At 39.7% G+C, this 27,555-nt stretch overlaps 1 protein-coding gene across 3 annotated transcripts in view; it reads right to left on the bottom strand.

Moving 5' to 3' along the window:
• fgf14 (fibroblast growth factor 14) overlaps window positions 1-27,555 on the bottom strand; it is a 119,179-nt gene that overhangs the window by 32,618 nt on the left and 59,006 nt on the right. For 2 of the 3 annotated variants that reach the window (XM_059343539.1, XM_059343541.1), the window contains exons 2-3: window positions 1,782-1,892; window positions 579-682 (exon numbers count right to left, since the gene is read on the bottom strand). In XM_059343539.1, coding sequence (XP_059199522.1) covers window positions 579-682; window positions 1,782-1,892 — 215 coding nt within the window. Of the gene's footprint in view, window positions 1-578; window positions 683-1,781; window positions 1,893-9,308; window positions 9,747-27,555 lie in introns of those variants that run through there. The other variant, XM_059343540.1, reaches the window with a different exon arrangement.

Raw genomic sequence — 27,555 nt, forward strand, 5'->3', positions numbered from 1 at the left:
TTAACCTGATGAATATAAATCTGTTTGTGCATGATTTTTCTGCTTAATGGGATCCCTAACCTTCAGTGAAATGCAATTATCCTCGTGCAAACGTGGAACATATCTAAGACATGTTCAGAACTCCTTATTGGAAAACAAGTGTCTCGGTTGTGATGAAAATTGATGAATCTATATCTACATCTATATGTACAGTCATGGAAAAAAATATTAGAGCATTGTTTTCTTCAATTTCTTGTTCATTTTAATGCCTAGTCCAACTAAAGGTGCATTTTTTGGACAGATATAATGATAACAACAAATATAGCTCATAAGAGTTTAATTTAAGAGCTGATATCTATCTTTTCTTCATAATAGCCAAAATCATTGAATTGAACAAGAAATGGGAGAAAACAAGGGTAATAATTTTTCCATGACTATATATCCCTATTTCTTTAATGTGTATAATAGACATAGTAGAGATGCACACGTGTATTTAGTCATGCACACCAAACTGCAATGTGCTTTGTATGCCCTTATGTTTAAACTTGTACATTTTAAAGTTATTTTGACACAATAGAATAGAATAGGAGGTGGCTTACTGATGTGTAGAGATGGCCCTCCCCGTTCATGGCGATGTATAACCCTGTCTTCACGGACTGAATGGCGACAACTCTGAGGCCCACAGGAATAAGGTTGAACAAAGCTGAAAAACACACACGTGAAGAGGCAAACACACACATACACATAAAAACATCATCATTACCAATGAACAGACCTCACTGTTAATCAGCCACTAAATACACCAAAACTGCTTGCATTGAGGTAATCTCTAAAGATGAATTGCAGCGTGGCTGGTGAAACGTGACCAGCCTAGCATAGCCGCGGCCACCCAGAGCTACCTGAGAAGTAGCTGTAATTGGGGCCACCACTGGTGCGTGGCAGATCTAATAGGCCTTTTGTTGTTGTAGCAGACTCCTTGGGCCTGGTTGTAATGGCTATTGTTTGTACTGGTGAGAAAAAGCAGCAGTGGCCTGGCTGTGACATTAAGTGTGTGTATATGGGGGACTTAAAGGTATAAAATGACTCCTGCTGACCCTGTAAGTAATTGGTATTGGCAGGTTTGGAGGATGGGACGTGATCACAAGTTTTTGTGGCTTTTGGCCAATTTAAAAAAACTTAATATGGAGCGGTTGGTGCCATCGCTTGATTTGATCTTGTTTTATTGATATAACGCATCTCTTGTGCGCACTACACTGTATGTGTTGCCCTCTGTCTCCATACGTCCCCTCAGCCTATCAGATGTGACATGTGCCACATCTCCTCATGCTGACAGGAGTAAGTGACACAATGTGGAGTGTCAGGCTAGCGTTAGCACCAAGCACTGGAATCAAATTAACCACCTAGCCTGGAGCGCTAGAGGAGCAGTGCCAGAACAAGCTAATAATACCCTTTTCTCCCTGTTAGGCCTACTGTTTCCTGGTCCACTTTCCTTCTCAGAGAAGAGGGTAAATCTGTGTGATACTTGAATTGCCACTTAAGAAGACATGTTTGCTCCGAAGGCTGATATGTTGGCCTGAAAGTTAAAGAAGCTAAACTGAAAGGTTGCTGGTTCTTTACTTCCACCTGAGGGATATTTAGTGAGCAAAGGGAAAATAAATGTGCTTGACGAACTTATACAAACTTTAAGTAGCAGTGATAGCAGTAGTTTTTCACAGTGACCTCCATTAGCAGTTAATTTAATGTTTCCTGACAACAGGGATCAGATGATCTAAAAGCCCAACAGACACGTTCAAGGTACTCACAGGAATTACTGCTGTCATCCTTGGTCCCATCAAGAGAGCCATCGGGGTTCATTTGCAAGTAGTATCCCTGCCTGCAATATAACCTGGTCACTATACCCTTGAGCTGGGGATCTGCAGGAGAGAAAGGAGCAGAAAGAACAGGAGAAACATCCGCAATTAGCCAGTTGCTACAGAAAACCAAATAAACAACAAACAGAAAATAGCTTCAATATAGCAAAAACATTTTTTTATTTTTTTTAGAGTTTTAATAGAAGAAATTCATGAAACACTGTATAACTACTTCACAGTACTTGGTGATTCCTGTGTGTATGTTCACAGGCAAATCCCACAGCCAACTTTCTGGGCACATAAGCCCTGCCCTGCTCAGAGATAGGCCATCCAATTATAGGCAGCAGAATTAATCTGTGGTCGCCTGACTCCTATAATGAACCCAACAGCACCCTCTCTGGGTCCTCAGTGTGTAGGATGTGAAAGCATCTGTGCTCTGTCCCTTCCAGCTGACCCACCAGGGGAATTAGCCACAGACGTATCTACTGTAAATAAAAAACTGCTGCAGTTAAATTGCCCAGTGCCACTGCAGCTAAAACATTCATGTTGCAATTTATTTGGCATTTTTCTGTGTGATTGTAAAGCAGGAAAAAAAAGGAAATGTAATATGGTATACTTTAATAAACCTGCATATGGCTGCACATTGGGTTGACTGAGGAAAAGTATTACTTGTGCTCAAGCTGTGCAACAATACTTCTTCATCTGTGTGTGTGTGTGTGTGTGTGTGTGTGTGTGTGTGTGTGTGTGTGTGTGTGTGTGTGTGTGTGTGTGTATGTCCCATGTGTGTTTGCGTGCACGGATAACCACTGGGTTCGTATACCTTCAACATTAGTCTTATTGTAGAGACAGCCATCACACCAGATTTCATTCTAAGAAAGCCCCCGGGAGGTGAACAATCAACTTCACCTGAGCCTAAACCGTGATCCTTGTGCTCCGAGCCTGTTTCTGTGTGTGTGTGCGTGGGTGTGTGAGAGAGAGACAGAGCGAGAAAATGAGAGAAAAAGAAAGCGAGCACAGCCACAGAGGAGAACTCAAGAGGTCTTGCTGAGGGCATAGAAAGACTCTTTTTTTTCCCCGTCGGTGTACAGCTCAAGGCAGTCCCTCCTGAAATGGCTGTGCCGGGTGATGGCATTAGGGAGCTCTGAGACCTTTCACTGCTGCCTGAAAAGGGGAGAAAATGCCTCTCTGCTAGTGTATCTGAGCAATACCGCTCTAACGGCATTCAACAGCGCTGCTTTGTTGCCTCACCAGAACAATGAAAAAGTGGCTGGAGCAGAATGTGACTGTCAGAGTCGCAGAGCTGCGCTTTGAGCAGGCTGACAGGACTGTGACAGTATCTCTCTGGTTTACAATAATACTCAAATCTGCAGCAAGAGAAAGATGTCACTGTGAGGACATCATCCTTTCTCTGGTTAATGTGTTTAATATACAGTAGTCGGTGTTGTCCTTGAGTAACACACAGATGGACAGAACTGGTATTCCTGTCTTGTCCTGAATTTCATCCTAGAGCAGGAATGGGCTTCTACAGTTACAGGTGCATCTCAATAAATTAGAATATCATAGAAAAGATAGTAGTTTATATTTGCCAGTAATTCAATTAAAAAAGTGAAAATTACACAGTATATATCCATTACACACAGAATGCAACATTTCATGTCTTAATTGATTTAATTTCTTCTAATTTTAATAATGATGGCTTACATTTAATGAAGCACTAAAATTCAGTTAATAAAATAATAATAATAATAAAAATGTTTAATATGGAAATGTTGGCCTCTGAAAAGTATGTCCAGAAATTGACTTTTCCATAATATTCTAATATATTGAGATGCACCTGTAATTCCATAAAATGTCTGAAAATATTAAAAAAAATATAATAGTGATTTAAAAAAGGCCAATCACTAGTTTCCTGTACTTGAAATGTCTTGATTTGTTCAACCAACAGTCCAGAACCGGTTTTATGATTCTGCAAATTAATAAAAAAAATCTCATATTAGTGATGCTGGACCCAACATGTTTGGTTGATAAATGTGTTTAAAACCTGCTGATTGACTGTCATGTTGCAATTTAGTAGTTACATTTTGTGGGTTTATAACACCGGGGAAAAATAAAGGGAATTTTAAGAAGAGGAAAAGAAAACTAAAAGGGATACTACAGTAGATGTGGATGCTCTTTGGGATGTCTCAATAATATTTCTTAATCGTCAACTAATCTGCTAAATGTCTCAGCACTCCATTTGTCAGAAACTTAATCTGTATTGCATTGAGATGGTTCAAGTCACTGAGAATCAATCAGAGCGGGAAATTAATATAATTCATATGCACTAAGTGTTTATTGTATCACCCTCAACATCTCTTTCATTATATCTTGTTTCCAGCCACTGCAAAGGGCACTTAGATATAATAAAAAATAAAAAGGGTAAATTAATTAATCAATAATGCAATAACAGCATACAGTATACAACCTCAAGACCAAAACATGTTCCCTCCAACCTTGTGACGGAGGAGTCTGGTGAGTTTTCACGCAGCAGGAGGTGAAAGGGGAACACACAAGCTTTACACACACACACACACTTCCACATGGATTTTTAATGACTACACAATTCCCCTGAGCAAATACCCTTGTGCAGACACACAAAGTTGGCTAGCCTGCAATCGATTAAGGACTTTGATCGGCAGCATTTAAACAATGTGTGGCGGTGAGATTGATTCTGAAGACAGAACCGCGGGGGGCGATCTGTAATAATTAAAACTGCATAACTGGTTGCCGGCTGTGTGAATACATACTATGTTTGTGTGTGTGTGTGTCTGGAGGTGAACTTGGCTCCCACATCATGCTATAAATCATGTGATGTTGGCTCTGTTCTCTGGGGCGAGCCAGCCAGTATATCACACACACACACACACACACACACACACACACACACACACACACACACACACACACACACACACACACACACACACACAGATTCCCCCTCCGGTTCGAGATCACTATTTCTGAGCTTCTGCAAGAATAAGCTGAAATCTGTACTATTTTAGCTAATATTTATATTCTATTTATCAAATAGAATGAAATTACGTCAAATAGACATAAAACTGTGGGATAATTTGTGTACTAAATGTGAGACCTGTAATCCTCCTCAGAGGGCTGTCTGAATGTCCTGAATTGATTCATGTCCTCGAATACCCAGCCCATTATTTATGACTGACAGCTTCACATCAGACATTCAAGTATGCTTGTGCATACATTAGAGTGACATAATGGGTTTTGTAATTCTTACAAAGCTGACGAATCATTGATGCAACTCTTGCTGAAGGTCAAACTTACTCACGGCCGATTGATGAAATGCTTCAGATGGATTTGAGGTAATTTATCTCCTTGCAAAGCAAGATTTATTGACAATCCCGCAGAGATATTTATTGTGCATTGTAAAATATCGAGTTGTGTCAAATGAGAATGAGAGAAAGAGAATGTTGAGAATGGGAGGATAGAAATGTCACGCAAAGCTATGAAGGAGAGCGTTATTACAATGACACAGCGTTTTCAGACACGGCGTATGCACTCTGCTTTGAAAAAGTCTCTGTGGAATTCCCTATAAGTCGAGAAGGTCCTTGACTCATTTTCTTTCTTTCTCCTCTTACTCATTGTCTCTTTTCTCTTTATTTCTCCTCATCTGTCTGACTGCACTCCCTCTATAACAGACCAACATATTGTGCAGCCTCTTCTCTGCTGCAGTTGGACTTTCCCCAGTTGCATTGGTATAAGTTTTTACAACAGACACTGCACTGTATGTTTCGAGATGTCATTTCTTTGTTTCTAGGGAAACAGAGTAGTGGTTGGGCAGCAGCAGGGGGTTTCCTTGGAAAACAACAAGTATCAGAACTGTAAGATCTCAAATCGAATCGTTCTGCAGCAGAAGTCCTCTCTGCATATAAATTGAACTGTCACAGAAAGGTTGGATTTCTTTTTTTTCTTTTTTAAAGGTAGCCTCTCTACGGCTTATTTTCCATTTTATTTTCTGTTGGGTCATTCCTGTGTGTGCAAAGACACCACACAGACACAGACACAGACACAGACACACACACAGACACACACACAGACACACACACACACACACACACAGCTTCAGCAGCAGTTGTAGTCTGCTGTCAGCCCTGCCCTGCCTGACCCACTTTGGATGTTTCTGGAATTGGAGAAGGGCTTTTCCAGCCTGCGAAGGAAAAGCCCCTCCATGTTGCTTCTGTTGTCATGAAAAGTAGATCAAACCACCACGCCTTTCCCATTCCTCTTATATCAACAACATCTCCGACATCTCCACAATAACTCATCTGATTCAGACAGCTGACTGATGACGCACTGCTGTGTGCTGTCAACATACTCTTGAATAAACATCCACGGCACAGCCAGGAAAGCATTCATTCCAAACGGGCTTTCTAGATCATGTCAGCTAATCTAACGGTCTGATCTATGTAACATGATCTAATGATCTATGGATCTAATCTGGTGAGATAATTAGAGCCAGAGCACTGCGATTATGGGCAAGCCCCAGCTGGATGTGCCCCCAGCTCACTTTACTGGGTTTGAGTGTAATAGGATTTACAACTCAGATCTAATCCCTTAAAAATCTGTGTGAGATCGCTGGCTCTGCATCTGCTATCAAAATGCATGGATGATTTAAAATTAAAGCTGATAGGACGGAGAAAACACAAAGCGTTCCCGGCATATTCCCTCAAGTGTTGGACGAGGACAGGAAACCACATCTGTGCATTCTAATGAAGGCTGCAGACAACACTTCTTTTTTTTCTTTTCTTTTTTTTTAAACTTTTGGGCCATTTATCTAGGTCTATGGGTATAGCGAGCCTGTCATAATGAGAGCATTTAAAAGATGAAGATAATTATTATTGATTTTTGATGCTTTTTGATACATTTTCTTTGAATCTGACCAAAAACCCCTGGCTCAAAAACACAGTTTGTGTCCGTGCCAATCAATACAGCCTGTAACAATAGCTAATCTAGTGTCTCAGTGGATCAATACTCAAAGCCAAAGGGAATACTGGTGTTAGAGTACATTTTCAGACACCTACACTGCTTCATGACAGATCTCAGTGGGAATCTGAATGTGACTTCAATGTATAATCAGAGGCTTGTTCTCTGCAGGCTCAGCTGTCAACGGAAAGCCCAAAGACTGTCTCACCTGGGAAACAAAGACAACTACGTCTGCCTGTAGTATCACTGCACATATGATTGGTGCTGTGCTCGATTTTCACTCCAATAAAAAAAACAACAACATAAAAGTCCTTCCGGGGGCCAATATTAAATTATGCACACCGAACAAGCCATTAGTTTTCCTAAGCTGTGCGCTTTTGTGATAATACGGTGAGTAATAGGAGTAAGGAGGGAAGAAAAGTGTGTGAGAGAGGTGTGGAGTAAAAATGGCGGTCTGTGCAGTATTTTCAAAGCCACCCCCTGACAGCAAAGCCTGATATCACTTGGTAAAGATTTTCTTAATTCTCATGTGAGGGTAAAATTAATGGAGTATATTCCCATTAGGGCCTCTTAATCACAAATAAGACAGAATTAAAGCAAAAGAAAACAGCCCTGTGTTCTGATTAGAGCTTCAAAAAATGAGGACAAAATACTAATTTTAAGCAGCTTTCCCTCTTCCCTTTTTATTTCTAAGTGGGAGTGTTTCTCATCTTGCAGGCAGCGAGGTCGTGCTTTTTGAAGTCTCATGACACAGTTCACCCAATACTTGTGCTGGCACTGCTACTGTGGATTATTGTCACTGTTCTGAGGCTCGGGGAGGCCCCTTAAGTTGCTCTATAAAATGGCCGTGTGCAGGTGTGATGTTGTCAAGTCAATTCAGGGGTTGCCAGTGCAGGTTGGCTTCTACATGTCTGACTCGCAGATCTATTTGGGCCACATCCAAATTGTTCACATCTATGAAAATGCTAAAATATACACCAAAAAAGATCCAGCTCACAGAGAATAATATGTTTTCTCTGCTGCCATGGCGAGACATTAATTCCCTGACCGGATGACAGCATCGTCTGTCCACATCCCTGCTGTGGGGGCTGCTGGACATCACTGATGTTCAAATTAAAAAATAGATACGCCACAAGCCAATTCTAATGTGACAGAGGAGGACAGACAATTAGACTCACAAACATTGGGACAGACGCTCACACGGATCCTAACACATGCACCCAGAAGCAGAAAGTCTGGAGGATAGCCGATTAGAAGCTGCCATTCTGATGCACCCTGACCCACGTCCAGATGTGCAGCGATATAGATCCTGTTATATCAAAGCCATTTCCCTGTAATCACTAAGGGCTCCTGAAGGGGACATTACCACTCATAGCATCGTTTCAATTCCAGCATGAGCACAGAGAGTGGACGAGAGAGGCTCTGCCATCAAAATGGCTCTCTTTGTGAAGATGAAAGACTAAACACTGCCTCTGGGTGCTTTGTTAACAACAAATGCTGTTTGAAATGCCAGTCTGCCATTAAATTGTGCAAAATGGTGTTCAATCAGTTGGAGTTATAGCATGTCTGGCGCAACAGGTTTGATACCTGATGAGTCCAAGAGGAGCATATATACAGTACAAGTGGTCTGCCATCATTCACAAACAAGGAGGAATAATTTGAATCATTTTTTTCCCTAAATGAATTATCCTAATTCATTTTTGAAAGAAAAATTATCCTCGCAGTTTGGCACTGATTTCCAGCAGTGAAATAATTGTTGACAGTGCTCTTAAACAAGCACAGGTTGCCACGTTTAGAGCAAAAAACTGCTCATGACATTTTCACAAGTGGAACGAATATCAGCTGGAGCAATAAAGAGACCACCGGTCCACGAATTCGTACAATTATGCGAGAAAAATATGATGTTTGAAAGGCGTAACCTCCATTCCGCGGGAGATAGTGACCTTTTTGCTTGCATATAAATGAGTTTCATATCTGGCTTCTGTTTTGTGTGTGTGTGTGTGTGTGTGTGTGTGTGTGTGTGTGTGTGTGTGTGTGTGTGTGTGTGATGTGGTTAAGCAGTTCGGCGAATCTTGTGTGTGCTTCATAACGATCAGGCCCCTTTTCAGAACCGCCGAGGTGACAGCTCGCTAAACCTGTCTTAACCATTTGGTACAACTCGTCAGGAGCCTGTCAGCTACCTGGGACTGCATGGAAATCAGAGGCAGGTTTGGTTTTTTTAACCGAAAGTACCAATATACAAAACAGAATGTTCTCCCAGCCTCAATTTCACTTTTTACGCACGGAGGTGCAATTTGCCAAGTGGATGCAATCAGGAATTAATGAGTGTCATTCATTTCATTATCACCTTGTGTACTTTAACCACATAGGAGGGGATACAATTATGCATGTTAAAGGGCTAATTAGAGCCATCAACCAGTGGTTGGATGTATCACATGTTTACACTCTGCGCCAACAAAGCAGCCACCTTGCACACTAAAGTTCCCAGACCTTGTCTCCGTAGTCTCCGCTTCCTGAGGCCGAAGATGCGCACTTTAGAGAAGATGTCGACCAGGTTCCCATTGCAGAGCCCCTTGTTCTTGTTGGGGCTCTTCCTCCGTCGGTTGGTCGAGGGCCGGTCTAAATGCTGCTCCCGTGCCTGTCTCTTCTGTCTGATCAGCCCACTCGCGATAGCAGCCGCCATGGCTCAAAATGTCACAACTGCTCAGGTCCAGTCTGCACACGGAGCACAGACTACACAAACAGCCGCCTCTCGGAGCTCGCAGCCCGGGTCACAGTCCCATGGTGGCGGCTAAGTGCTCCGTTCCGTGAAGTCAAATGTCAAATAGATTTCTTCAGGAGGTGCTTTTCTTTTCAGTCCAAATACTACATGGTAATATTAAAACAGCTGTCATCATCAGGCGAAAAATTCTTGGACATGATGCAAAAAAAAAAAAAAAAAAAAAAAAAACCCGAGATCAGTTCATGCGTAATTCCATACTTGCATCAATAACCATAGTCCTGATGAAGAGCTATGCCAAACTCACGCGGACGGAGATTTCAAAGGATTATTCATACCTGCACAGTGGTGTTTTTGTTCATTGTCTGTGACACGTTCAGTAGCATCGCGTCCTTAAATGTCCAATAACCGGCTGCAGCGACCTCACAGCACATTCACACACTCTTTTCCTCCGTTCACCCTCCGTGAACGGAGAGGATTTCTCTCCCCTTTCTTCCAGACGAGCTTGCTCTATCACAAGTGGCTGTTTGGGTAGCGGCGGGGGACGTCTGTGCATGTGCGCCGCCAGCAATCAAGCAAACACAGGCGCCTCCTACGAAGATCACCACTCGAGTGAAGGCACAGCAGCACCGGGTTGAAAACGAACTCCCAAGTTTTGCAAGAAGCAAATCCGCGACAGCGACTCTGCGGTGACTGATCAGCAGTCACACATTTTGGAGACGGGAAGAAAAACACGCAACCGTAGTAGAGTTATAAATTAATGCAGCAGGCGAGATGAACTTGTATTCCAACAAGCTGCCGATCTGCCAAAACATATTCCACACTCACAACAGGGCGCGAGAGCAGCCAGGGAGGAAGAAGAAAATCACCAAAGATGATCTAATCCCTCGGAGGGGACGTCTGCATTGTGTGACAAGCTGCATACAAATATATAAACTTAACCCCCCCGGAGATCAGTAAGACACTTCGACCCTAGTGGCTTTTCCTCCAGAGCCCATGGCGTGGGGTAGATGCATGTATGGCGATCAGTGCGTAAAAGACAATGAGCCGCAAATACACCGCACAAGTTGTTTTCCCACGCTCAAAGAAGGGAAAAAACTCGATAGGAAGAGGTGGTCACTCGCTTTAGTCTCTCCCAGATCAACAAATCCTTCCCATCAACAAGTCCTAACCACTCGTTAGTACACGTCTGAGTGAGCCCTCCCCCCACTCCCTCCCTCTCGACCACCAAGCCCCTGCTTGAAGGGGAATGAGCAGCCGGGTCTTTATTCTGACGTTAGGTCTTGTTCTAGTATATCGGGCTCTACTGTACTTTATGAGGCAGCTCCTATAAAACACTTTTTCCTTAATAACTGGAATCCCCACAGAAATTATCATTAAAAAGACAGCTGGGAGAGTGGCGTCTCACCTCAGTGTTTCAGCCAAATCGGCACAATTTAAACGTAAAAAAATATATTACAATAACAGTGTGCCTACCTCATAAGGAGAAATACTACATAAGAGGCACATTCATACGGTCTTAATTGTTCAGGCTCCGTTTGCTCCGTGTGCCTTAAGCACCACGGACAGCGCCGCTAATTTCAGCACCACACAACCATGGAGGGAAACGTTTCCTGCACTCGGACATGATCATCTTTACTTCACCAGAGACTGCACAAGCATGTGAAGCACAAGCAACTGGAGATACTGCTCCACTTCACATTCTTCTTCTTCTTCTTTAAAAAAACATGTTTTTATGATTAATTGAATTAGTTCCATACAATAAAACACAAAAAAGACAAAATATTTGATCCATCTTTGTTGTTTGGAGGATTAATATCATCTCAAGTCTCAATCACAGGCACAGAAATTAAAACTCAAGAGAGCCATCTGCTGTTTGTGGCTGTAATTAAACATTTGGACTCATAGGGGACTGGAGCGTTGGATTGCATAGCCCTGGTGGTGTGCTGCTTTTTCCTTCATTCTCTTCAAGCCAGACGCACCTGTTGATATCCAGCCGCATGGGTGTAAGAATATAGGATGGGTTGAGCTTACAGATGCAAAACTATAGAGAGAACACTCTTGTTCATTCATTCAATTATAGTAAAATGTGTGAGAGTTGGTGTCATTTAAAAAAGAAGAAAAGTAAAATAATAGTGTCCTCAACTGAATGCACCCTGCCTATAGAATAAAAAACACATCTTCTACATCTACACATTATGATGTATTTATGACCTGCTTTTTTAAAATCATGCTTAGGTATCTGCACCACAATATAGGTGCCTTTTCCCTCGCTCACCCCACCCACTCTACTTCATTCCACTCACTGGAGCTGCTGGCTGTGGATGCACACGAGTTTTATGTCCCGTGTCTGTGCAGAAGCCTCCTGTTCCGCGCTGCTGCAGGAGACACTGCAGTTAACACTCCAACCAGCAGCGGACACTGTCAGCTCAACAATGGTCCCTCACCCACAACAAGCTGCAGAGCAGCCTTGTCACAGCACCGCTTCTGAGTCAGAGACAGTGTTTCCATTTCTCTCACATCGATCTACTCTTTTCAGTTACAATCATACAGGAGGTGGCGTGCATGCATTGCTTGAATGAAAAAAAATTGCAGTTCAAACAGAAAATAAGGGATTATGGGATGTTATCCTGCAGGTATAGCCACAAATTGAGCAGCAGGGTTTTGTTTTTTAAAAAGTGTATATGCCGCATATAATGATAAGATCAGTCTCCACAGCAACAATTGACCACAATAATTTGGTAAATCATGAATTTAAATGGCAAAAGAGGCCCAATGTCAAAGTATGTGCAACAACAATAAATTTGGACCAAACTGCATGCACTGTTATAATCAGATTCTTTGTTTTCCACAGAGGCATACATTAGCACTGGTGTGCCTGAGTATTGCACATAAATTCTACAAATGTGCCACTCTGGAAACAAAAACCACACATTGGGCTGGATCCAGGTTTGGGATCATTCTGGAGGAGGAGAGGAGAAGCTTTGCTCTGTGGCTTTTACCTTTTTTCAATCACACAGCATGAATGCATGGACAGTCAGACAAGCTTTCCACACACAGCACAGACATGCCGAGCCTTACCACAGCACATACTGGAGGAGCAAAATAATCCATTTAAACCACAACCAATGCTTTCATATCAAACAGAATAGAAAAATGTGTCAGAAAAAGCACACCGAAACCCTGTAAAATATTCATTCATGAAGCAAAACAAGGTCGCACGCACATACCTACATTTTTTTTCCTCCTACATGTGAACGTATGAGAGTCCATGGTGGTCCCATTCCAAAGCCCTCTATAAGCCAAGACCTTTTCCTCTGACTTCTAATGCCCCATTTATACTGCCCCACCTACAATCTAACATGGTTAGGGTTAAACTGACAGTCTGCCCCGAGCTCTTTAACATTTTAAACACTTCATTTATTCTTTAGGTCGCAGAAAGAGGCAGTTAGGTTAACACATCTGGACGTTTCAGCAACAAATGAAAGAGGGCTGAATGTTGCCTTAGGATCTAATTTGCAGGAAATAAACCTGCTGCAAAAACACTTTGAAATACTTTGCATACCTTGTACATGCTATCATCAATGCATTTTGACACAGAATGCCAGACAGCATGATACCATGCACAAAACCAAAAGATTCAGCAAAGCAGAATCTGATGCAGACTTGTGAGGCTTCAACCTCATCAGGTCAGAACATTTTAATCCAATCTCCTTGGAGGAAATTGCATTACTGTTAGTTAGATGTCCTGCTGCCGAGGCAAAGCAAATGTCACCCAGTGGAACCGGGATAAACAACCCATTTGATTATTGCTATTACTTTGCCTTGGGGCCATGTTCTTTTATCACCCATCCTGATAGGGAAAACAGTGAGCAGGACTCAGCACTTCTCAGGCCCAGTGAAATAAAAGCAGCTTAACTTGCCGGAATCAAATTACATAGCATTATCAAAGACAGAGAGTTAATTTAATTTGAAATGAGTAATGATTTTTGCTTAGCTGGGATTTATGTAATTTTCTTTTCATTCTTGTTTTTCTCTTTCACCCAATGATTTAGCCGTTTAATCATTGAATATCAAGAGTCCATCTACTCAAGCTATAAAAGCTTAGAGAGGCTGCTTATGGACTGCTCTGTGTGTGTGTGTGTGTGTGTGTGTGTGTGTGTGTGTGTGTCTCATTTGTTTTGTTTTGATGAGTCTAATAGTTGGAGCTAATCAGAGAGCTAAGATAGATGAGTGCACATCAAGAGCTTGTAAGGGGGAATGAACATGGAGAGGTTTTGTTTAATGGTTACAAATTACAGTGAGGGCCTGGAGGGAAAGGCAAGGGCCACAAAGTTCAGGGTCTCATTATAGATCCTGGGGGCCACAAATATCTGTGAATTTAATGGTGAAGGACAGAAAGTGGCTGCTCTTAAAATGGCTTGTCCTTGTAATAGTGTTGGGCAAGTATCTGATGAGAAAGTGCTTTACATAGTTTGAAATGTATATATTTAAAATATATATGTAAATAAAACAGACATGTGAATAAGTGTAACAGACAAAATAAAATAATTCATAAAGTTAAATGAATGATTGTGGAAGCTTAAAAAAAACAAGTAATTATATATGCAAACTGTGCAGCCAAACATTATTCAAAGCCACAGAACTTTTTTAGAAATTCCAGTTGAGATCCAAAACGTTCCAAAAATATGAAATAGGCCAGGCTGCATTTTTGGGAAATGTGTCTAAAATGCCGCTCAATGCAGACAAAAAAAAAATCACATTTGATGGACTGGTGCAGCCTTTAAAAACATGTCATTTTTGGTCAGTTTACACTCCATACAGCTGGTAATACACGGTTGCCCATAAAGTGGGATTTTTTTTTTTCAGACACAGTCCTCTGTTATTGTGGTTTCATTTAGATTGTGATACGGAAGAGATTGATTAATAAAGTTGTGAAAAGATATGCACATAATCTGTCAAGAATAAATTACATTGTTACAATCATTTCATGGAAAGAGGTCAATAATATTTTATTCCAACTTTATAAGCGGCCATATATATATGAAACACTGTGAGACAGTGGACTGAGATGGTATTAGCAACCTGAAAGCTAGTTAAAAGGGACATATTATGAAAAACTCACTTTTTTTAATGCTTGTGCACATACATTCAGGCATGTAAAGTTCCTTCCAACACACACACACTATGAAATAAGGCAACCCAGATAGTGTCTGTGAGCTGTCTAGTTCAGAAAACGCAGGGTTCTATGTCACATGCAGGATCATTATAATATAGTACCCTCTATCTAAGGATCTCCACCAATGGGCTTTAAGGACGGGGCTTTAAGAAAAAGGCGCTAAAATTGAGAGTTTTTGAGGGTGAATACAGCTACATTAGACAGACAGTATGTTGAAAACAATGTGGTTTTTTTTACCATTAAAGCATGTAAATATGTAGAAAACCCCAAAATACTAGAATGAACTGAAGAATCAGCACTATATGTCACCTTTAAAGCTACTCAGTTGAACACTTGGATTTTGATCAGCAAAGTTGGATACTGAAAAGTTACCACTCACAAGATCTGAGTAAGTGGAACAGATGCAGAAGAAACTGTATCTACATGGTGCTGCTCTAAACTGTGCTTTAGTGCAAATCGAATTAATATTCAGTGCATAATAAATACCTGAATACTACTCCTTCACATTACATGACCTGTGTCTGAAGTCATTTAAATCTTGCTTGCAGTTATTGCCGCATTAGTTGTCTGGGTTTCCTGCAGCAGTCTGATTACATGCAGGTGAATGAATGAATGAATGAATGAATGAGCCTGCTGGAGTGATCAAGTGAGAAGCAATGCTTAAGTGTTGCTTTATTGCCAACACGATCGCTCCGGCTGCACTGTCAATGAATAATATATTTGAAAAGAGTAGAAAACAACCCTGGAGAGATTTAGTTCCAAACAAGCGGAGGAGCTGATACATTAAGTCTCTGCTCACAGACCTTTAAATCGCTGCTTCATCATCTCATGCAGAGTGTCACAAAATCATTTAAATGTACATCACATAATCGCCGCTAGGTGTACTAAATATGCCACCAGAGAATATGTACAGCCGCATTACAATATGTCTCTCTGTTGTGAGCGTGATGGAGTGTTGCCCCCTCCCTCCAGGGAGGAGATTAGAGTGGGCCCGAGGTGTGGAGATCTCCCACTGAGACATTAATGAAACACAGTGGTTTCACACTGTGAGCTCCACTCACAAATAGCTTACTCCCAGATTAAAAAACTTAGTTAACACTTATGTTGCTGAACTGCATGTACAGTAAAACAAAATCAACTACCACGCATGGTGTTTATGCTGTGCAAGAGCACAAATCAGAGAGGGGGATGATGATGATGACGGGCTTTTGGCAAGGACATGATGCTAAATTGTGGGTCTCTTGATTGAATTGTGATTTTCCATGGAGATAAGACCAATGAAGCAATCTAATTAAGTCTTCTTGGAGAGTATAACTTTGGAAAGAAAAGGTCAATTGGAAAAAAAAGAAGCAGAAAAAAGAAAAATGTGGCTGGGGGCGTATTTTGCCATCTACTCACTTCTCTGCACATTTAACCCTTTAGAGTCAAATCACATGATTTCTTTATGACACCACAACGTAAAAACGGAGCAATATTGAGCACTGTCATCAACTTCCCTCTAAAGTACTGCCTTTACACTGCATGCCAGTTTTTGTTTGATGATGATTGGCCAAGTAAAATGAGATAAGGTCAAATATATTTAGTATAAAAATATAGAACTCAAAATGCTTATGTACTAATGATTATTTCTTTTTTTTTTTTAAAGGAGGTTGATATTACTAATTATCTAAACTGCATCTGTAATTAAAATTGATCCTTGGGCGTGATAGGGGTGAATTCATGGCAATAATGTTGTTAACTAATAGAATTACCTGTCTATATCCAACCAGTTTTATTTTGTTTGTTTACTGTTTATTATTTTTGTGATATATATCATGTTGATTTAGTAAGTCAAAGTGTAAAAACAAATATCAGCTCATATAGGTGAGGCTGTGCTGAAAAAATGATACCAACATGGCATGCTAAACGGTTTTTTTAAGTGGTCAAAAATAGCCCAATGGCTTGAAGAAAAACCTGATTACAGCGAGTAGAGGGAGGCACAATGGGTACAAGTGCCAGTGATTAAACACAGCCCTGTGGCCCCTCACCAGCACTGATTGGTTAACTACCGAATAATAGCCCACATCGCAAACAACCCAGTTATATGGTGCATAATTTGCGATGAAGTAAAATGAGGGTATTTAAGGACATTAATGTGAGCAAAGAGATAAATATAAAGAGAGGGAAAACAACAATGTCACAACTCACTAAGGAGTCAATATGCTGGTCACACCCACACATCCTCTCTCTTCTCTTCACTCTATCCACCACACACACATACACACACACACACACTGCTCCATCCTTTGATCCTATTTTAAGTCTGCAGCAGTGAAGGAATGTGCCTTGTCAGCAGCACTGCAGAGTGAGGTTCCTTGGAGAAGCCCTGGGCAGTTTGGGAGAATATCAATTAGTCCAAACCCCTCTGGAAGGGCCCGCACCCGGAGCTGAAGGCTGACACCAAGTGTGTATAAGTGTGTGTGTGTGTGTGTGTGTTATCCTTTATTTCACAGTGAGAAAATGTGTTGGTGCATGGGTGTGTCGGCAATGTTTTTGTGTGCCCACTTGAAAATGCATAGAGTGTATAGGTTAGCACATTAATATTAATATGTTTCTGATGCAGGTGAAGGGCCTGGGTGTATTTCGATGCTGGAAGGCTTAACAGAATGGTAATGAGGGTGATGTCGGGTCGGGCCGTGCTCCATTTGTGAATTCAAAGATGTGATATGGGGGGAAATCAGGTCAGTGAATGCCACTTTGAATGTAAAATATATCAGTTTTGTTGTGTCTGAAAACACAAGCTTGCAAACACATCACTCAACGCAGGTTAAACTCAAAAAGGAGGCATCTTTTTAAGACAAAATGCCTGTTAAAGGAAGGTATTTTTATAGTTTAATCTCTTTACTAATACATAAATGGAACAGCCGCTGACCTTCAGGTGTGGTCACTGCCTTTTTTTTTCTAAGCTGGCTCTCTGACAAGCTGCAGATGATGCCTGATGAGAATGTACATGTAAGAAGTCCATCAGGATCCCTGTCTGCATTTGATAGCTTCACCTCAACTGACAGCTCCTGCACACTGCTCTGAAATTACCACACACACATATAGTGTAGTATATAAGCAGCTCATCACCTCAGAACAAAAATAAATCTGAGAGCATGAAAGAGGAGCACATAAAACACAAAATTATAAGCAGTTTATGTTTTCAAAATAAGCTGTTTTCTACATCTTTAACACCTTAAAAAAAAAAAAAAAAAAAGCAAGTAAGTAAGTGAGTTATAAGATAAAATAAGCATCTGAAATGAAATCTGCCTCTGTCCTCCATCATCCAATAATATTGCAATTTATTTACAATTAATTTGAGGTGCTAGAGATTAACAGAAAAAATGAAGGGTAAGAAAATATACTAAATAAATAAAATTAAATAAATCACATACCTGTCCTTGGATACTTATTATCTATTATCTAAACAGATTAAGTTGACTATAATTTAAACAAACATTCCAAATAATAATGATAATGAAATCTACACTGAGGCAAATGTATCTTTCTTCATCCGTCCATTGTTCACACAGAAACTTTTATTGTCTGTCAAAGAAACATGCCTAATTATTTTGTGGAATGACATAATCAGATCCCAACAAAATATTCTTTGAAAAAGACAATACATTTGCAATTTGCAAAGTGTTTTCCAGACACCTGGTAAACATGGTAACCCTTACCCTGCCCGACCAGTGAAGCCATTTTAGCAGCACAAAGAGAAATTGTCTTGCATATTTTGTGTCATTTTTTCTGATCTGCCTTCATAGAAACCACTGATGGAAGTTTTTTCGAATAAATATTGGCCACAAACATTCAGCAGCCGATCAATCAGAGCACTCTTACAAATAACAATATTTTCTAAAATGTGGAACAATTCATATGAAGGTGGTTATGTCTTAGTTATGTACAGGCTCTTCCTCATCTTGTTATTGTCATGAGGACATTTGGTCTTTTAACACTTTGCCAGTGAGTGTGTGTTATAAAATATAATTTTGGGCATGTTTCTGAGCTTAGCTTAGGTGAGCAAATAGTCTGTGTGTGTGTGTGTGTGTGTGTGTGTGTGTCTGTGTGTGTGTGTGTGTGTGTGTGTGCTGGCGTTAATGTATAGTGTGTAGGTCTGTGAATTAATGATGTTTTTCGATGCAGGGAAAGGGCCGGAGCACAGTTCTCAGGTTTAATAGAATGGTAATGAGGGTGATGTCAGGTCAGGTCATGCTGTGATTGTGAATTCAGCAAAAGCACAAACATGCAGCCACACAGTTTAGACACAACATGATTAGTTTAAAGCAAGTTAAAGCTTAAAGTATATTAGCCATTATAACAGGCCTTTCACTTTACAGGAAGGAGTGCGTTTGATTGGCGGTTCACAGATTTTTCTTAATGGATCTTTCCATGTATGAACTACCAAACTGGAAAACAGTGGACTGAGTAACCCTGCATTTCATGTGAATTATAAACTTTATTTATGACGGCATGACAAATGGCCTCTTGTTAATGAAACCATAACCATAAAAAATTACACCTCCATGAAATATTACATCCAATAAGCGTATTTCATATCACTCCCGCTTTAATGTTTCCTTCCTGGAGGTCTATTAAGGTGTGCTCATATGATATGCACCATAGATCTCAAATGAGACAGTGTGTGAATGGGACCTCAGCCACCTCTGATTGAGAACAGCAATAAAGTTTTCCTCATGAGACAATGAAAGACTAATGATGTCTGAGAGTGTGCCCCCGGCTAATGACGATTAGCGCCATAACTTTGGCCGCCGTGACCCTCGGCCATGAGAATAAAGTGAGAAAAAAACAGATTATGCCTGGCCACTACAGAACTAGTGTGTGTGTGTGTGTGTGTGTGTGTGTGTGTGTGTGTGGCTGTGAGCTAACGGAGGTGACGGGAGGACTAGGAGTGTGGCGATTAGTCTGAAGTGACGGGGTTAACACTCCAGTATGACAGCAGTCATTAACCGGGAGACATTACCACGCACTCAGGCAGCCATTAACGCCGTCACAGATCAAATGTTACCAAAGCTCTGAATACATCAAATACTTCACACTGTATCATATCGGAGGTGTACCACACTGGAGTTCACAAAAGTAACAAATAGGGATGCATGATATGGATTGTTTTTCAGCCGATATCAATAACCAATATTTACCTGCTTCTCATGGCTGACACCATTAAGATAATCAATTATTCCACACTTTTTATAAATTTAGAACCTGTGATTTATGCATGCATGAGTGTAAGAAAGGCTTCTGACCTAACCAACTTTAACCCACATTATACATTTACATATAAACATTACAATATTATAACTCAACAAAAAAAGTTCTGACTCTTTCAATGTTATTTTTCCTGTTAAAGTAAATCAACACTTCACAAATACACATTGGCTTTTGTAGATTTCCAAACAATTTAAAAAAATGTGCATTTCTATATTATGTATGTACAGCGTTACACTAATTTACTCTACGTCCTCCCTTTTTTCTTTTTTCTATATTTTACTTATTCTTACTACTTATTCACCTTTCTATTCCATTTCTACTCTAATTTTACAATGTACACAGTCGTCCATGAAGTTGGAATATAATATTGTTTACCTCTTTTCATGATATGATTGTGACAAAGTGATTTATTATTGACAGATAAAGGGTATATTTTCACAAAACTTTTTAATTTTAACTATAAATCAACCTCTTCCAAAGATATCACAATGAAAATGAACCCACAGTTAACAGAGGATTGTGTATTAGTTACTCACTATAAAACATATAAATTGGCAGGAATACTACAAGTATAAAGAACATGATACGTAAAGAAATGGACAATAAAGTATAAAAAGAAAGAAATTAATTAAACTGCTTCGACAGAAAGACTCAATACAACCGCCACCTACTGTATCAGAGTGGGTAGATGCTGCATGTGTTGAGTAAATGAAAGCAACTTGATTTTGGATTATCTTTTTATCAGCTATAATTTCATTATCGGAATAACACATAATAATTTACATTTCCCATTATCTGCCCATAATCTATTGGCAGGATATATACCATGCATCCCTACTAATAAAATAGATTAAAGTAAAAAGCAATGACGATATAAGATCCATGACATGACAGGGCCATGTGGCTGCAGGTTTTTGTTATAAAATCTGTTATAATAATTACTTTTTTCATCTCTTCTTTTGTTTGTTATTCTAATAAAAATGGTCCTCATGTTCACAAACACAAAAGATACACATTTGCATACACGCGCCTGGAAATCATCCGTTGGAGATTTGCTCATGGGCTGAGAAAACACCCCCATGTAGCTAATTTGCTTTTTACAACATTTTCAGACTCTTTTGACTCAAAGCCAGTTCAAACAACCCAATCAGCCAAATTATGTACCGCAGGCACCGATCAGATTCTCTTTAGAAGACGAAATGCTGCTCCGTGTTGAGACAGCACAAGGTAAGACAGCTGAAACCGCTGTAGTCTGAGGTAAGGCAGAATACTGGAGTCTTACACATTGAATTACTTAAAAAAAGTGAAAAGTCATCATTTTCAGTACACATTTGAGCAACTAAGTCATATTTAGACAGTCCATACCACAAAAAAGAAAAACTCCAACGAAACAAAACAATGACCTTAGACTTATGGACAGAAAATTAAGTATTTGTATGGAACATATAAAAAACTTAGTTATTTCACATAGATACACTATGGGAAAAGCTCATATTCATTTGTGCATACGAGTTTAAGTATCATACTTTAAGTTCAGTAATATAATATCTTTTATATTTGAGATATGAGAGAAAAAACACTTAAGCTTTTTTTCAGATCAGCTGGTTTGATGGTAAAATTGAACATTATGTGTATTTTTCAGTTAATGCTGAATTAATTAATACTTGCCATCTCGCCATATTAACTCATCTGTATTTAGTGCCATTATGACAGGCAATAGTAAAGCAGCCAAAAAGACATGATTTGCCGAAAACATAAAAATTGGCTCAACAAGTTCACTATAATTACTATTCAGATGAATGTGGAGCCTTTTACAGTAACACCAATAACACTTAGTAAATCAACAACTCACTGCTTGATAATGTTGCTCACAGTATTAATTATCATGTCGATGTTGCTCTTAGCCAGACGCTAAATTATTCATTTGACACATATCGCTGTGGTTTGTTTGTAGATATGGCAAGGGCTTTTAAACTGTCAGACAAAAAAGTGCATTTGGTGATCAATTATCCTGCTTATTTTCCGTTTGGTGCAGACAAGCACTGCTGTGTGCACACAACAGTGTATGTCATGCCAACTTCACAATATATGTGCCTCTGGAGGTTTAACAAACCTTACCTGCTGTTTTAAAATGACAATAACAGTGATGTTGGCCCTGCTGTCATGCTTAAATTGCTTTGCTGCTTATAAATTGCTTTACTATATTTCGGCCACTAGAGAGCAGTACAGAGCTCAGCAGGACACTGCTGCAGGATTACAATGCTGATGAAGGAAAGGAAAACTGATCTGCACACAGAAAATATTCCTTAGCTCTATTTTAAAATTCTTTCTTTCCTTAAATAAAAGTTACAAGTGTTATGATGGCTTCTAAACTGTCAAAAAACAAAAGACCTCTAGACTAAATGGAGTCCTATCAACTTCAATTTTCAATGAAGCAACACAGTGTGAAAAGAGCTGTTGAATTAAATATTTAGTTTAGTACATTTCTGGTAAAGTAACAGCCTGTCATGTTGAGGTTATGTCCCAACTGTAACCATGATATTAAGGTTTTGTATCTCCTGCTGTCGAAGCACTTTTCTGAGCTAAAACTGAAACCGTTTATAAGAAGCAAAGCACTTAAGGCAACCAAGATGCCCTCAAGTGGCCAAAATAGGCTACATCACAGACATGTGTGTCTTGTAAGGACATCTTTGTGTCTAACCCTCAATCTGTTTATCAGATCAGCAATCTGTCAATCAATCAGTTCATGTATGAAGTTGTTCTGACAACGTGATGAAAGTAGTGGTGAGCTCTGTGTGGAGTCATGGCCTGACTGGATGAAGTGAGGCCGTGTTGTGAGCAGTAGAGTCAGCAGTGATAAACTGTAATGTGACTTTAAGATTCTCAGTGCTGTAAAAGACTATAATGTATATTTGTTCTGTATGTTTGCTGCTCATAGGTTCATGTGTATGGGCATTAGTATAAATGAGATGGATGGAAAGAGAGAGCGAGAGGGAAAGGGGATTGTTAGAAATAAAAAATAAAAAATAAACCCTAGAGGGGCCGCCTCATAGTTGTTTGTTTCCACCAACCAGTCAGGTTGCAGTTTACATCCATATCCTGACTCATATGACAGCACACAACTTTTATAAATATAGATATTGCAATAAAGAAGCTACAAATTCTAAAATGAGGTTGCTTCACACACATCTTCAACTCAGCAGCACAAAAGATCTACATAGTCAACACAGTGTCAAAGTGGATACCCAGGATTACAGTCAACTATCAGAATCAGAATTACTCATACAAATCTCTCTGCCTCTGATCCAAAATTATGGCGTTGAATAAAGGCAAGAAGTGTTTTTGCAGAATATTATGATGTCATAGTGAAGTTGACTATTGCTTCTTTGGATATAGATATGTTCACTTTTTCTTTTAATTCTATTAGACATTTGTCTTAAATTTTGTATTGATTCTTGAGGTATGGCCAAAACATGTTTTGTAAGGCCACAATGACTTTGATCTTCAGAATCAAAGCAGTTCATCTTTGAGTCCAGTAGATGTTTGTACCAAATTTTAAGAAAGTCCCTCCAGGTGTCCCTGAGATATTGTGCCAGCAAGAATAAGATTGGACATGAGGTCACATTAACCTTTATCCTCGACCTTTGACCACAACATTCTAGACAGTTCATCCTTAAATCCAAGTGGAAGTTTGCGCCAAAGTTTTAGAATTTCCCTCCAGAAGTTCCTGAAATATCATGCCAACAAGAATGAGATGGGTGTGAGCTCACAGTAACCTTTACCCTCGACCTTTGACCACAACAATCTAGTCAGTTCATCCTTAAATCCAAGTGGAAGCTTGCACAAAATTTGAAGAAATTCCTTTCAGGTGTTCCATCGATATTGCATTAAGGAGAATGGGAGGGACGTAAGGTCACAGTAACCTTTACCCACAAAAAACCACAAAACCACAAAAATCTAGCCAGTTCATCCTTGAGTCAAAAGACACATTTGTGTCAAATTTTAGGATTTTGCCTCCAGGCAATATCATGTTACTTGATATTGCTACTTGCCTCCGGCCACGGCCGTCACCACCATTGTGCCATGAAAAAGAAAAAGGGGTATTTATTTTCATTTCCATGTGTTATGCAATGGCGGCACATCAGGCTCTATAATATATAGATCAAAGCCTGAGGACAGACAGCTTCCAATAGCAGTCAGTGGTGCAATGGCGTAGAATCACACCGCACACCCACTACTGAGCAGGTCACTGTTAATGTGAGATGACCACAGTTGACATCGTTTTGTATTCTAGATTGAATTTAAAAATTAACTTTATCAATCAATCACTGACTCTCCAACTGCACTGTCAAAACAAATCACAGTAACAGAAATACACTAATAATCTCCCTTTAATGACAACATGGTAGACTTTATTTTTCTTTCTTTGGCTAGCTGCCACAGAATAAAGGTTTTGATAGAGAATAAGTTGAGCAGGTTAGAAGAGAAAGTAGTCCAACAAGAAAAGCAGACGATGCAGAAAATCATAGTGTGAAGAATCAGCACAATAGACAGAACAATAAGAAAATCAAAGCCAAAACACCATGATTTCTGTTTATGCCCCAAGGGCCTGATTAACATATATGTAAATCAGGATAATGAAATAATAATGATATGTGGGCTTTATTAAAATGGAGGGACAAGTACCATTAAGCTGTTTTTTACTCCGTGTCAAACTGAAAGATATAAAAGAGATAAAGGATAAAAAAGCCCACTGTCAAATAGAGTGTTTCATTTGCATGTCTGCTGTTCGGCCCTAATGAGAAATGACACATTTGTAATTACAGTGGACTATAATTAGCTGGTGTGTAAGTGAGATGCCAGAACCCTGGTCTTTATGACTGGGTTACCACATGAGGAAGGGTCTGTTAAAACTATTTAAATTAAAATAGAAAATTACTTTAAGTTTATGCAAGAAAAGCTTTACAATTGTAATTTTCCTTCCACATGAAACAGACTGTTCGGGGAGGGACTTGATTTGAGAGCTTAAAAAAATTGGCAGGACAAAGCCTGCAATGTGGACGCCGATGTTGGCCTTCGCTGTACTGCTGAAGCTCACTCACCTCCTCCATCACGCCTACTTACAGAGGAGGTGGAGGAGGACGAAGAGGAGGGACCGTGTTTTTATTCCTGGGCCTCGGGATATGTAAGATTGAGGTTTTGGCAGAAGAGAAAGCTGCAGATGATAATGTTGATAATGGTGTTGCAACTTGACACGTTTCTGAACTCAAATGATCGCTGCACTGCCCATTAGCCTGAAGTCACCCAAAGATTTGTTGCTGAGAATTAAACATCATGTTTGAATACTTGAGAGGTGGTTGTAGGAAAAAAAAAGAAACTGACTTCTTTAGAAGAAAAGTAGTATTTTTCAGGTTGAATTCATGTTAGTTACAATGGATTCCAATGCTTAAGTTTTCTCTGCAAAAAGTATGACTGTAATTAGGTACAAGGTCTCTCTCAGGTCTCTAACTTTGAGTATAATATATATTACACCACTTAATGATTTTACTCCACTACATTACAGAGGAAAATTAAATTTAAACCATGGCATTTGTCTGACAGCTGAAGTTATTATTCACTTTGCAGATTCAAATTTACTTGAAAAACTTTATTTCATTTGGTTCTTTAACCTGTTGCAAAGACCGGCTATGCTTTGCTACAGATTAAATAACTAAATAAAATAAAGTTTTTCAAGTCAATTTGTTAACAGTTGTTGTTTTGCCAAAATACAATGATCCTAAAACACATATCTTCTTTTAGACCTTCTAGGAGGAAAACATTTCAACAAAAAGACAATTGAATTCAAACCAAAAAGTGATATTTCTCAGATTGAACTCCTGTTAGTTACAATGGTTTCCAATGTCTACTTAGGTAAATTTTAAAGTACTTGTACTTATAGAGAGTATAACAATGGCCTTTGTCTCAAAGCTGTAGTTTTATTCTTGGAGGCTTAATTATTTTCTTTGCAGATGCAAATTTACTTCTAAAACTAAAATTCATTAGTGTTTTTTTAACCTGTAGCAAAGCCAACAGTCATTGTTTTGCTGGAATGCAATAATACCAAATGCATATTTTCTTTTGGACCTTCTAAGAGGATAACATTTCAACAAAAATGCAGAATATATGTATATTTTGAAGACAATTTGAGCCTGGAATCTATTGAATTCAAGCAAAACAGCTACCTAAGAGAATAACTTTTCATGCAAAGTGTTCAGGCCGACAAGGTGAATATTTGATTTCAGGGTTTAGCATCATTTTACAGAATAAAAAAGACCACCCTGAAACTCTTGAAAGCTTGACAATGAAAGCTGATTATTGTGAATTTTACAAGGAAAAAGTCTGTTCTACTGGACTAAACCACCAGTCTAAATAACATCATAGTGTCATCGCAGCAAAGCTTTGTTCTGGTGATGCAGAGCTTGTGGCAGGTGACAGAGGCAGCGTCCATCTCCCAGAGGACGTATGTTTTTCTGTTAAACCGTTGTTTCAGTGTTTTTCCAGCCGATGGAGGAGTTGACCTTTCGACACGGTTCTAAAAATAGCAACATCCTCAAACAAAGGGGGAGCTCCCGGGATAAGTAAGATGCTTGTGAAGTGCAGGTGCACACAAATGTCTGCACTCACAGAAGCTGATACACACATGCAGGCACATTAGCGCACACACACCACATTGCCCTCTCCATCAGCCCCTCTGACACCTGGTCAATTCCTGCTCAGGGAAATGCGCTCTTTTGCTATCGACAAGCTTGAATTAGATTGGTTTAACTCATCTGTCTTATAGAGAGGTCGGAGTCTTGTCTCTCCACAGGCTAACAGCAAACACACTGGTTTTTTGTCAAGGATCAATTGCGATTGTTAGCATGCATAAATGCATCTGATCACAGGATAGCAGTGTGCTGTCCTCACTGCAGCTCTCAGTGCTGAGATTCTGGTCATTTCTGCTTGGCGAAAGAACAGAATTACTCACGGAGCACAGCAGTGAGGAGGAAGATTAGAAGACTAAAAACCTCTAATCACTGTAAAGAATCCTCTGTTGATGACACTAGTAAGAAAAAAAATATTGCTTCTATGCAGGAGTTGTGGCAGCAAATGCACTCAATTAATTATCTCAAAAGACAAGTCAAGCTCATTTAATTTAGCATTGAATTAGAACATGAGTTATCTCAAGACCCTGTCAATGAAAGAGTATGGCCTAGATCAGCTCTACATGAAACTGACATTTTTCAATCTCAGATATAACCCTTAATATTGTCCAGCAGTTCACTCGGCTCCACAGATCATTTTAGTGTCTTTCAGATCACTGTTTTGGTTTTATGGATGCAACTTTACTGTTTAGGTTCACTCTCACTGCTCGCATCAGGATGCTTACTTCAGCAGCAGCAGCTGGTTTCAGCAAAGCTCTCATAAATCCACTTTACGCTACTTATCCAGCACCAGACAACAGACAGACAAAGTTGGAGACTTGCTGGTGAACACTGTGGAGCACTAAGCAGCAAAAAACAAACCCAAGCTGCTGGAGCAAATTGTTGGCTTTCTAGCTCAACATT

This window comes from Centropristis striata, chromosome 10 (genome assembly GCF_030273125.1).
Source record: "Centropristis striata isolate RG_2023a ecotype Rhode Island chromosome 10, C.striata_1.0, whole genome shotgun sequence".
Lineage (NCBI taxonomy): Eukaryota > Metazoa > Chordata > Actinopteri > Perciformes > Serranidae > Centropristis > Centropristis striata.